This window comes from Ornithorhynchus anatinus, chromosome 5 (assembly GCF_004115215.2).
Source record: "Ornithorhynchus anatinus isolate Pmale09 chromosome 5, mOrnAna1.pri.v4, whole genome shotgun sequence".
Classification (NCBI taxonomy): Eukaryota; Metazoa; Chordata; class Mammalia; order Monotremata; family Ornithorhynchidae; genus Ornithorhynchus; species Ornithorhynchus anatinus.
In genome coordinates, this window is record NC_041732.1 from 41440070 (window position 1) to 41453914 (window position 13845).

The 13845-nt window shown below is 41.2% G+C and overlaps 1 protein-coding gene across 4 annotated transcripts in view; it reads right to left on the reverse strand.

The window, feature by feature from the left end:
* SH2D4A (SH2 domain containing 4A) overlaps positions 1–13845 on the reverse strand; it is a 72418-nt gene that overhangs the window by 19086 nt on the left and 39487 nt on the right. For all 4 annotated transcript variants that reach the window (XM_029066726.2, XM_007664491.3, XM_029066727.2 and 1 more), the window contains 2 exons: positions 5065–5145; positions 3236–3380 (listed from right to left, as the gene is read on the reverse strand). In XM_029066726.2, the coding sequence (XP_028922559.1) occupies positions 3236–3380; positions 5065–5145 (226 nt within the window). The remainder of the gene's footprint in view (positions 1–3235; positions 3381–5064; positions 5146–13845) is intronic.

Consider the following 13845-nt stretch of genomic DNA (forward strand, 5'->3'; position numbering starts at 1 on the left):
GGGAGTTCCAGGTCAGGGACAGGACATAGGCTTGGGGCGGCAGCGAGGCAGGCAAGATTGAGGCACACTGAAAATGTTAGCACCAGAGAAGTGAAGTGTGCAGGCTATGTTGTAGAAGGAGAAAAGCGAGGTGAGGTAGGAGGGGGCAAGATGATGGAGTGCTTTAAAGCCAGTGGTGGGGAGTTTTTTGTTTGATACGGAGGTGGAGAAGCAGCCACTGGAGATCTTTTGAGAAGGAGGAGTGACATCCTGAACATTTTTGTGGAAAGATGATCCGGGCAGCAGAGTGAAGTATGGACTGAAGTGGGGAGAGGCAGGAGGTTGGGAGTTCAGCAAGGAGGCTGATGCAGTAATTTAGGTGGGACAGGATGAGTGATTGTATTAACATGGTAGTAGTCTGGATGGGGAGGAAAGGCCAGATTTTAACCTTCACATATATGGCTTGAAGTCACCTGTTTGCCTCATACCTTGGCCTCTACTTTCATTTAGCAAAACCCTGGAAGTTCTCTACTTTCATTTAGCAAAACCCTGGAAGTTCCAGGAACAAGTTTCATCCGTCATTTTGGTCGGAAGTTCATCACGCCTAACTTTAAGCACCAAGTTATCACTAGCACAGATTTTCCCATGTCGGTGAGACTATTTTAGTAGTTGTACCGCTAATCCTTCCCCCAAGCCTGGCCAGGGAATACAGACCCCAGCATACCTGCTGATGGATTAAAAAACCTTTTACAAAACCAAGGACCAAAATATACTGAAGATACAAAAGCTTTCTCAGGCCATTATGTGAGATTTAAAGATCCTGCTTAATGAATGCTTATAACTAAGATTCTTTAAGATTTTTATTCCTTTCTATAAATACTGCCACTTTGGTTCTCAGCCTTGCTTGGGATTCTATAATCTGGTTGAATGATCTCAGAGGTTTTTGCTCAATCTGAATTGAGAAAACTGAATTATAATCCCCTTTCTAACCGTTATCTTCCTAATAGGATTCGGCAGTGTAGTTCTGTTTTTAATAAAAGGTCAACATGGTATAGTGTGTTTTAACAGAAGTACCACTTTTCTTCACCACCTTGTCTTCTGTGTGACCCTGGGCAAGTCACGTAGCTTCTCTGTGCCTTAAATTACCTGATCTGTAAAATGGGGATTAAATCTTTCTCCCTCTAATGTATCAATCAGTCAATCATATTTGAGGGTTTACTGTGTACAGAGCACTGTCCTAAGCAGTTGGGAGAGTACAGCTCAACAGAGTATTAAGCACTTGGGAGAGTACAATTTAACAGACACGTTCACTGCCCACTGTGAGCTTACTGCATAAAGGGGAAGACAGACATTAACATAAATAAATTACGGATATATACATAAGTGCTATGGGGCTGAGGGAGGGGTGAACAAAGGGAGGAAATCCAAGTGCAAGGGCGACACAGAAGGGAGTGGAAGAAGAGGAAGTGAGGGCTTAATCAGGGAAAGTCTCTTGGAGATATGCCTTCAAGGTGGGACAGGGATTGGGTCTAACCTGATTATCTTGTATCCATCCCAGGTCTTAGAACAGTGTTTGACACACAGTAAGCTTTAACAAATGCCATAAAAAAATATGACCTACAAAAATTGGAGAGTACCTTCTGCTGCTTATGTTTGCACTGGCCAGACCCTACGAGGGTACTACCTCTAGTTCTGATCACCATTAAGCACTTAGGTATTTACCTCCTTGCTCCTCGCCCTCTCCCCACCATTCACATACATATCCTTATATTTGGTTGCCTCCCCTATCTGCAATTTATTTTAGCACCTGTCTCCCCCACTAGATTGTCAGCTCCTTGGGGACAGGATAGGATGGACTTATTTATTGTATTTGGGCAAGCGCTCAGTACAGTGCTCTGCACACAATAGGCGCTCAGTAAATTCCACCGATTGACTCGCTTTTAAAAAGACATAAAGAAACAAAGAGTCTTACAAATAATTAGAAGACTAGAAAACATGACCTGTGAAGGACTGAAGAATTTTGATTATTTAGCTAGAGAAGAAAGATTAAGGGGTGAATAACTAGCTATCTTCAAATACATGAGGGTTTTTATGGGCTGAAGGATAACTAGTTATTTTCTATATCCCTTGAGATTTAATATTTTGTTTGTAACTAAAAAAGAACTAGACCATCAGGGAAAAACACCCGGGGGTGAGCTACCCAAGAGTGGTTTTGAGTATAGAGCCAACTGAAATGTTTAAGGACAGACATCTCCCAGAATGATTTGCTTCTTCACCTACCTGGAGGCAGGATGCTACATCTTATGACCTAGCTCTGTGGTTTTATGATCCCTTTTCCACTTCTGTTCCAGGTGCTGGTCTCTTTTGTCTATTTTCATTTGGCAGTGCTATAACATTTTGGTGGTTCCACTATTTCTGGGGCATCAACACAGTAATAAATAGGTGATTTATCTGTTCCAAATTCTTTATGAAGATGTACTGATCATTTCCCACCTGTATAGTCTTTTCCAGGACTTAATACAGTGCTCTGCACACACTGCTCTTATATAACTACTTTTTGGCATTTTCTTATCTTTTTTTCAAAGCTATTTCTTGAGTGCTTACTGTATGCAGAACACTGCATTAATTGCTTGGGAGAGTAGTAGAGCACTGTGGTCTCATGGATAGAGCATGGGCCTGGGAGTCAGAAGGACCTGTGTTCTAATCTCAGCTCTGCCACTTCCCTGCTGTGTGACCTTGGGCAAGTCATTTAACTTCTCTGTGCCTCAGTCATCTCATCTGTAAATGGGATTGAGACTGTGAGCCCTATGTGGGACAGGAACTGTGTCCAACTTGATTTGCTTGTATATCCACCCCAGTGCTTAGTACAGAGCCCGGCACACAGTAAGTACATAAGTGCATAACAAATAACACAATTATTATTATTACAATAGAGTTGGTAGACATGTTCCCTGCTTATAATGAGCTCACAGGGGAGATAGGCCTCAATATAAATATATAAATTACAGATAGGTACATCAGTGCTACGGGGCTGAGTGTTTGGTGAATACCAAGTGCTCAAAGGGTAGATAGAGTTTCAAATATATAAGTGATGCAGAGGGAGTCAGAGGAAAAAAGGTTTAATTGGGGAAGGCCACTGAAACAGATCTTTAAGACTTGCCTTAAAGTCCCTATATCCTCTGTTTTCCAGAAGAAATCATTTAAATGAATCAAATAGCTTAAAGGAAATGATGACTGGAGATTGTAGTACACTTACAAGACTCCTGCCATTCGGGATCTTCTTTGTCAGATTTCTGTACTGAATCCTGAGCTTCTTTCCAACTCTTATAAATCTGTTTTGTTCTCTCTTCCTCATGTCTCCTCATCTCTTCTTCTTGGGTTTTCTTCATTAATACCTTTTTCTGTTTAAAAACCAAGAGCATATTTCACATATATGATCTTGAGGATTAATTCACTTTATTAAGATCTTGTAAGAAAGGACAAGGATCTTGAGGACACACCTGGGATTCATTTTCTTGTACTTTGGAAATATTGGGAAATCTTTCCTATCCTAATTTCCATTTTCAATCCTTCCAGGCAAGGGAAGGTTAGCTTTGATATTTGGTCAAAATGTTTTCTAACCTCTCAGATGAGCATGTGTCTAAGGAATCACAACTACCCTGCAAGGAACTAGGGGGCTAGATAGCAGTAGGGTGAGTAATAAACTGCCATCTGTGCTCTTAACAATCAACTGTATTTATCAATCATATTTATTGAATGCTGTGTGCAGGGCACTGTACTAAGCCCTTGGGAATGTACAAAACAAGAATATAACAGACACATTCCATTCCCACAACAAGCTTACAGTCTAGAGGGAGAGACAAGCATTAATATAAATAAATTACAGATATGTAAATAAGGGCTGTGGGGCTGGGGACAGGAGTGATGAATAAAGGGAGCAAGTCAGGATGATGCAGAAGGAAGTGGGAAAAGAGGAAATGAGGGCTTAACAAGGGAAGGCCTCTCAAAGGAGATGTGCCTTCAATTCTCTTTTTCATTCTACAGTTTTGGAGCAAAGGACTTAAAATTAATTTATTTCATGATGGAACAGAGAGTGAGATTTGGTCCCAGTTATGTCACTTGCTTAAGCAGCGTGGCTCAGGGGAAAGAGCACGGGCTTGGGAGCCAGAGTCATGGGTTCAAATCCTGACTCTGCCACCTGTCAGCTGTGTGACTGTGGGCAAGTCACAACTTCTCTGAGCCTCAGTTACCTCATCTGTAAAATGGGGATTAAGACTGTGAGCCTCAAGTGGGACCACCTGATTACCCTATATCTACCCCAGCACTTAGAACAGTGCTCTGCACAAAGTGCGTGCTTAACAAATACCAGCATTATTATTATTATTATTATTATTTAATGAGCTCTTTTTTTCCAAGTACTAAATGCCAATCAACTGCTCCAGAAGACTCCTGTGAAGAGTTTACTTTGAGTAAAATCGTAACTGGCTACCTTTGCTTTTCCTTCTTGAATAACCATTAATTCTCCTTTTAAAAATAACTCCAAATTGTTCATTGTAGGTATGTGTGTCTGATGGGGACTGGGAAGGCAGATAAAGTTCTGGGCATCAGGGTATACTATTAAGTGATCTTGTAATAGTTGGATTGCTATCAATCAGTGGTATTTATTGAGCACTTATGTGCAGGGAACTGTACTAAGTACCTGGGAGAGTACAATACAACAGAATTAGCAGACACATTCCCTGCCCGAATCACTAAAAATGGCATATTTCTGTAAACCACCTAAGTCTAATTTATTCCACATCCAAATTTTCAAACAGAATTTGCAAGCTGTTGTAGATCTTCAATAATGACATAAAAAGACATCTGACTCAAGTATCCTTTCAGTGATACTAAATCCATTTCATCAATCAAATAAGTGAGGCCAGTGAACAAATATGGGTTTGCAGCTTTGGAATCAGTGTTCAAACCTCAACATAATTTTTGGGAAACAAATGAACCAATTTGCAAACTACTTTCAAAAGCACAGTAACAACTTGGTGTTTCAAATATCTGCCCTAGATTCCAGATGACTCAAAATTGCCTTACCCGTTGAGATCCTTGCACTGTAGAACGATTGATGGAATCTGCTAACATTTGGTGAATGCTTCGTGGGGAGCTGGAGAACACCTAAAGATTTAATGGCACATATGGTTTCTTTTGAAATGATTATTTTGCATACTGGCAAAAGCAATGCAATGTCAGAATCAATTGATGGCATTTACTGAGCCCCTACACAAAGAGCCAGGCACTCTACTAAGCTCTTGAGAGAGTACAATTGTATTAAGATATATGTTCCCTCCTTTCAAGCTTATACTCTAATGGGGGGAAATGGAGGAAAATCTATAATTGTTTCCTGGAAGGAAAACTGGAGGAAAGAAAAGTATGATTAGGAAGCAGAATAAACTTATCAGGATAAAATAGCTGAATAATTAAATGTACAGAAAAGCACATAAATAAAATATACATGGAAATGTGATAGAAAAAATTGTCAAAATAAGGGGAGACTAGGCCAATCCCTGATCATTCCACATTGATTTATGAAGCAATGACACACATTTCTACACTGCCCATCTACTGTTTCAATTGCCGGAGGGAGTTTCCTCCTATGGCAGTGGAAATCACAAGATGTCACCACTCCTGAAACCTGATCTATATCAAAACTGAACTTGTCATAGTCCCTCCTAAATCCTCTTCTCCACCTAATTCTCCCATTCCAGTTGATGACAACACAATCATCAGGAAGCAGTGTGGTCTAGTGGATAATGCACGGGTTTGGGAGACAGAAGGACCTGGTTTCTATTCTCAGCTCTGCCACTTTTCTGATGTGTGATGTCAGGCAAGTGACTTAAATCCTCTGAGCCTCAGTTACCTCATCTGTAAAATGGGGATTAAGACTGTGAGCCCTAAGTGGGACAGGGACTGAGTGTCTAACCTGATTGCTTGTATCTATCCCAGCGCTTAGTGCTTGACACATAGTAAGCACTTAACAAATTCCATCATTATTATTATTCTTACAATCATCCCGCCTCTCAAGGCTGCATCCTTGGCATTAGCCTCAATGCCTCTCTTTTTTTCAACTCCCATTTTCAGGCAGTCAAATTAATCCTGTCAGTTCTTCAAACCATCTCCAAATCAGTTCCTGCCTCTCCACTTAAATTGCCACCATACTGGTCACATTCTGTCTCTACTACCACATCAACCTCCTTTTTCTCCCCTCTCCAGTACACACTTTGCTTCGCTTCCCGGGTCATTTTTCTAAAGCATCATTCTGCACACTTCTCTGCAATCCTCAAAAAACCTCAAGTGGTTACACATTCCTCTCTGCCTCAAGCACAAACTCCTGACCATTGGCTTCAAGGCACTCAATCAGGAATCTTACCCCAACGTAGCCTCATTCTTCTCCCATTACACTCCAGCTAGCCTGCTTTATTCCTTCCCAGCCAACCTACTCATTGTGCCACAGTTTTGTCTTGTCATCACTGACCTGTTGTTCATGCCTTCTCTTTTGCTTGCAATCTCCTCTTCACATCTAGAAGGCCACTGCTCTCCCCATCTTCAAAGCTCTTCTGAAATCATACCTTCAAGAGGTCTTCCCTAATCAATCTCTCATCTCCACACTCAATTTCTCACCTGCTCCCTCCCCCACAACTGGCACTTCAGCATTCCCTTGTCACATCAGGACTTGGTTTCTAGCATTGCTTTCCCCATGTGCCATTGATTTTCAGATCTGTCTACCTCACTAGACCATAAACCCCTTAGGGACAGAGTTCATATATTCTATCTCGACTATACTTTCCCAAGAGCTTACTACAATCTCTGCAAACAGTAAGCAATCAAGAAATACTATTGATTTGGCCTCCGGAAGGAGGTTTGAATAGCTTCTTTTACAAACATGACTTTACACACTTCTCCCTTCTTTCCAAGATTCCCAACCCAAAGATTCCCTCCACAGGCAAATGCAGCCTACATTTGGTAGTATCTATTAGGATATATTTCTCTGCAGTGCAGTCACCTCATAAGGGAAAAATTCCTTAGGAGAAGAGCTTGCCAGCCTATGTTTTCAGGGAAATAAAGGGATCTTCTTAGCCTTGGCGGGTTATGGTTTTTGAGAACAGTTATTACTAGTTATTACCAGTTATTACTACTACAGAGGAGCAGCATGGCTCAGTGGAAAGAGCACAGGCTTTGGAGTCACGGCTCATGAGTTTGAATCCCAGCTCTGCCACTTTTCGGCTGTGTGACTGTGGGCAAGTCACTTAACTTCTCTGTGCCTCAGTTCCCTCATCTGTAAAATGGGGATTAAGACTGTGAGCCCCACGTGGGACAACCTGATTTCCCTATGTCTACCCCAGCGCTTAGAACAGTGCTCGGCACATAGTAAGCACTTAACAAATACCAACATTATTATTATTAGTAGTATTGCTTTGAATTATACTTTTACTGTTTTGGTGGGATCTATTATTTGGATCTGGCTAAGGATTTGTTATAGTTGAGCTTTTTCACAGTCACTGAATGATTAGGATTGTGATCTTGAATATGGTCACCTGGTTTGGTTTGATGCTTCACAATGTCATAGGGTTGGAGGAGTCAAGCATTCAGTACAGCACTTTGCACACAGTAAGCACTCAATAAATACGATTGAATGAATGAGCCACTGAGAGCTTATCCAGTTGAGGAACACACATTAGTTTAGGCAAAGATCAAAGGAAATTTGCTTAAGACTAAAATAATCTAAGCCATGAGCCTCATTTTAATAAATGTTCCAATTATGACCTATAGCTCTATCATAGCCCTTCTCCACCCTTTCAGTGCTCATTGTCAGCAGGTGTCAGATGTGGAAAATATGGTGTGCTCACAAAGTATGTTTTCAAGAACAAAATTTATGCCCATTCTAGTCCCTTCTCCCACAGTTAATTTTTACTTTATTAAATCTTCTATAGAAAGGTACTGTGATTTTATATTTTTTTTCTGCAATTTGGAGTGGCAAGAGAAATTAAAATTCTCATATTTGGTTATATTATTGAAATAGACAATATCTATAAAAAAAGACACACGATGTACTCTGAAGAAAGCTAGCAACATAATTATTTTCTCACCAAGGCATTTCTCATTTACTGTGCTCCATGAATATGAAAATATAATCTCTAATATAGTATGGCATTTGGGCAATATAAATACATTCTTGATGGCCAATGCATGCTCATCAGGGGTAAAGACGTTAATTATAAACTATGCTCAACCTAAATGCCTTTAGTAATACTAAACAATTATAGCAATATATCCAGAAAAGGCTCTTAGCATTAGTAATAATAAAAAATACCAAGCAGCAACATTCACAAGGATAAAAAAATTAACTGAATTGTTCATTTACAGAAGTTCATTTTTGTTAAGATGCACAGAGGCACACTTACATGCTCTAGAAATCACTCATAAATTATCCAATCAAAAAACCCCTGAAGGGTGAAATCAACTGTAATTCTTATCTTGCAAATACACAGACCCAAAAGGAATTTACAACATTTCTACTAATGGACATTTAAAAGTTATGATTGGATTGATTATGACAATCCCTAAGGAAAAGCCTCTAAAATACCAAAGTAAGTGTTAGAGCTCACAGTATGAGGATTAAGAAAATGTTGGAAAAATACTGAGTATGCTAAACTGTCCTCAAAGCTTGCTAACTAGCTTTATTTGGTTGGAAATACAAGCTTCATTTTTTTCTGGTGATGGGCAGGATAAAAATGATCTAAAATACAAAACTGGGATATCCTTCCAAGCCTTTGCAGATGATACCCAAATTTTTATCTACAGCCCTGATCCCAAATCTACATCTACAGCCCTGATCTCTCTCCCTCTCTCCAGTCTTGCATCTCCTGTCTTCAAGACATCTCTACTTGGATGTCCTCCCATTACTGTCCTCTCTTGGTTCTCCTCTTGTCTCTGGCCATTCAATTCTCCGTCTCCTTAGCACGCTCTTCCTCTGCCTCCCACCCTCTAGCTGTGGGGGTCCCTCAAGGTTCAGTTCTGGGTCCCCTTCTACTCTCCATCTACACTCACTCCCTTGGAGAACTGATTCACTCCCATAATTTCACTACCATCTCTATGCAGTTGATAGTCAAATCTACATCTCCTCCCTTGACCTGTCTCCCTCTCTCCAGACTTGCATCTCCTCCTGCCTTCAAGACATTTCTACTTGAATTTCCTTCTGTCACCTCAAAATTAACATGTCCAAAACGAGCTCCTGGACATATTTATAAATATGAAAATTGTAATAGAAAAGTTATTATGGCCTGTAGAAGTTAAAACAGGGCATACTCCCTTCCCACAAAACAGTCACTCTCTCCACATCTTTCAAATGTTTCAATACTTTCTGAAAACATTTGTTTGTATGCTTGTTTTCTAAAAGCTTAGGCTATGACTGTTAATTTCTTAAGATGTTATGCTTCTTTACAGTTTGGTTCCTTACCAGATTTCATAACTCATCAAATTATTCCTCATCCTAATAAATATCCTTGCCCCCTTCATATACCCTTCTCTGGTTTTGAGAAAGAGGTGGAACAGAATGTCTTTCTTTGGTTCTGACTTAGGCTGTAGCAGCAGCATCTGAAAGAAATCTTTTTTAGTAATCTGGGATGCATTGAGATGCTCCTGCATTATAAATTTGCAATGGCTCTTTTGTTGGTACTTAGCTATCAATCAAGCCCAAACTGGCTTCCTTTTAAAAAAAAGTAAATATATTTGTTAATTGCTTATGTGCCAGGCACTGTATGAAGCAAGCTAATCAGGTTGGACACAGTAATGTCCCACATGGGGTTCAAAGTCTTCATCCTGATTTTACAGATGAGGTATCAGAGGCACAGAGATGTAAAGTGTCTTGCCCAAAGTCACACAGCAGGTAAATGGCAAAGCTGTGATTAGAACCCAGGTCCTTCTGACTCCCAGACTTCATAACACTACTGCAATCTCAACCAGTTTACTACTGTCATGTTTTCTTGAGATGGTCATTCAATCTAATTCCACATAAAGGAAGGGAAGAAAAACCCACAAGAGTGGCTAGAATGGGTAGAAATTCACTCTTGAAGACACCTCTCCTGAGGGAAAGTTAATCTGCTTAAGTACTAGAAGCTAGTTTGAGTAAGAATCACATCTCCCTGTCTGTTTCTTCGTAACTCCAGAGGAAGCACAAGTAATTGGCAACTATTCCTATGAAAATTTTCTGTATGCAAAGCCCATCACTGTGACAGCTCAAACACATTTAAGAAATCGAATTATAAAATGCTGTGAGAAATGGTGATAATGCTATGTTTAAAAATTAATATTTCTCCTTAAACCTTTTGTCACATGAGACTGCACTAATTGCAGTATATTCACTTTTAAAGCTTGTAGAAAATGAATTTATCCTCTCAGATTTTTAAGATGGCTAATTGATATGCACTAATTTTTACTCTCTGAGAATAATTTTAAGCAGGATGGATGTGCAGTCTCGCAAATGGAAAAGTGTCTCGTCGCCTGGCACCGGCCCTGGCCTTCTTTTCCCCCACTCTCCCGCAGGCTCCATGTCCTACGCAAATACTGTTCCTGAAGAGAAATAACTTGTAGACAGCCAGGCAACTGTGACCTACTGCACAGTTCCTACCATACTGGACTTCAGCAACCCAGCCCCACTTGGGACAGAGGAAGAGCCAGGTGGTGACTATTTAAAGGCTGCAGTGTAAGTAGATTTTTGAATCCAACAGTGCAAGCAAACATTCTGCTGAGATACTGGAGCTCAGGAGCAGCAGTATTTACTGTGCACCCCCCGTGTGAACAGCACTGCACTAAATCCTTGAGAAGCAGCATGGCCTACTGGACAGAGCACGGGCCTGGGAGTCAGAAGGACCTGGGTTCTAATCACTGCTCTTCCACTTGTCTGCTATGTGACCTTGGACAGGTAACTTCATTGGGCCTCAATTACCTCATCTGTAAAATAGGGATTAAGGCTGTGAGCCCTGTGTACGACAGGGACTGTATCCAATTAGCTTGTATCTATCCCAGTGCTTAGAACAGTGCCTGGCACACAGTAAGAGCTTAACAAATACCATAAAAAAACATATGATAGAAGAAAAACATGGGCCCTGATCTCCAGGAATTTGCATTTAAATGAAATGACTCTCTATGTTAAATAGGAAGTATCCAGATAAACATGCTCAGTTAATCAATCAATCTCTGTGTGGATGATACCTAAATCTATATCTCCTCCCTGGTCTTTCTCCTTATCTGGAGTCTCTTATTTCCCCCTGCCTTCAGGGCATCTCTACTTGGCTGTCCCACCGAAAGAGAATTCCTCATCTTCTCACCTAAACCCTGTATTCCTTCTTACTATCCCATCACTGTAGACAGTGCCACCATCCTCCCTCTCTCACAAGCCCATAATCTTACATATTCGACTCACGTAGTCAATCTGTCATCAAATCCTGTCAGTTCTACCTGGGACAAGCAGTGTGGCTTAGTGGAAAGAGCACCGCCTTGGGAGTCAGAGGACATGGGTTCTAATTCCGACTCCGCCACTTGTCTGCTGTGTGACTTTGGGCAAGCCACTTAACTTCTATGTGCCTCAGTTACCTCATCTGTAAAATGGGGATTAAGACTGAGAGCCCCACATGGGACAACTGATTACCTTGTATCTACCCCAGTGCTTAGAACAGTGCTTGGCACTTAGCAAGCGCTTAACAAATACCATAATTATTATTATTATTATTACCTTCACAACATCTCTAAAATCCTCCCTTTCTCTCTATCCAAACTGCTATCATGTTAATCCAAGCGCTTATTCTATTCTGCCTTGATTACTGTATCTACATCATTCTGCTACCCAGATCATTTTTCTACAAAACCATTCAGCCCATGTTTATCCACTCCTCAATAACCTCCAGTGGTTGCCCACCACACTTTGGGTCAAACAGAAAGTCCTTACCATTGGCATTAAAGCACTCAATCACCTTGCCCTCTCTTACCTTATCTTTCTGATTCCTACAACAACCAACCTGCACACTTTGCTCCTCTATTGCCAACTGTACCTATATCTCATCTATTATACCACTGACCTCTTTAATTCACTGAATCATACTGTGTGCAAAGCACTATACTAAGCACTTGGGAGAGTACAATAGAACAATAAAAAGACACATTCCCTGCCCACAACCAGTCCTTGTCCACATCCTGCCTCTGGCCTGGAACACCCTCACACTTCATAACTGACAGACTATCACTCTTCCCACCTTCAAAGCCTTATTAAAATCACATCTTCTCCAAGAGACCTTCTGGGACTAAGCCCTCATTTCCTCTTCTCCCATTCCCTTCTGTGTTGCCCTTGCATCCTTTATTCACTCTATGTTGGTATTTGTTAAGCGCTTACTATGTGCCGAGCACTGTTCTAAGCGCTGGGGTAGACATAGGGGAATCAGGTTGTCCCACGTGGGGCTCACAGTCTTAATCCCCATTTTTACAGATGAGGGAACTGAGGCACAGAGAAGTTAAGTGACTTGCCCACAGTCACACAGCCAACAAGTGGCAGAGCTGGGATTCGAACTCATGAGCCCTGACTCCAAAGCCCGTGCTCTTTCCACTGAGCCACGCTGCTTCTCCAGCCACGCTGCTTCTCCATACCTGCCAAATATACTGCAAAGCTCCAACTCCTTTGCACTGCTTTTGAAATCATTTCAATCCTATCCCAGTCTGTCTTATTGAAAAATAGGTTATAGGGGTAGAATCCAACCTGTTCCAGCCAGCTGCTCCATAGAGTCCTCCCTTTCTGGGAGATCCAGTATGGACTTCCTCCCTCCTGACATCAGACAGACCACAGCTCTGCCTTTATTTGAAGGCCCCCTAGAATCCCATCTCCTCCAAGCTCTTAAGCTTTCCCCGATTAATTTCCCAGCACCCTTAGTTATGCAGGAATTGTGGACAACAGCAACCTCACTCAATGTTATTTATTGAACGTTTACTATGTGCAGAGCACTGTACTAAGAGTTTGGAAAAGTACAATAAAACAGTTGGTAGACATGTTCCCTGCCTATAAAGAACTTAATATTTCTCTTTTCCAGTTCTTGTCGATAAATGAAGTGTGAACAGGTGATGCACAGTGCTATTCTTTAATGAGGCAAAGCAGAAAAATGCCCAGAAGAATTGCCAGGGGGCGAGATGAGTCTATACTGAGTCTATTCTAAAAATCCATCCCAGAAAAGAGATCACACTAGGGCAAAAACCAAGGTATTAGTACACCAATTCCAGTTTCCAGGAACCCCAGAACAGTTTGTGTCAAGGAATGGATTAAAAAATAAAAAGTCACAGTTCAAAATTTCCTTCTTGGTCTTTACTTCTGTGGGTGGGCCATTCTCTTCTTTTTCAAACTATTAATATTTCAAGTATTTGAAAGGACCACACAGCAGCAGCAGTCCAATCCAATTTTTCTAATCGCTTAATACAGTGTGTGCACACAATATGCACTCAAAAATACAGTTGAATGAATCCAATAAGCCTGAGAAAGAAGTTCTGCACGGTTCTGCAAAATACACACACAGACACCCACACACTCCTCCCACACCCCACCATCCCAAATTGTGAATTGAGTGCATGTTTTTTTTCCATTCAAAGCTGTCGCCCAGAAGCTGAAGTCTACCTACACTTTGGAGAAATTCAGACAGACCATGGCAAAGGCAGGCAAGCCACAACTGATCCAAGTCACCTGCCAGGTGGCTCTGAGTGCCAGGATCCAGGTGGGCGGGGAACATTTAAGAAGCCAGCCAGGCCTGCACAGATCAGTCTAGGGAGGTGAATAGATTGCCTTTG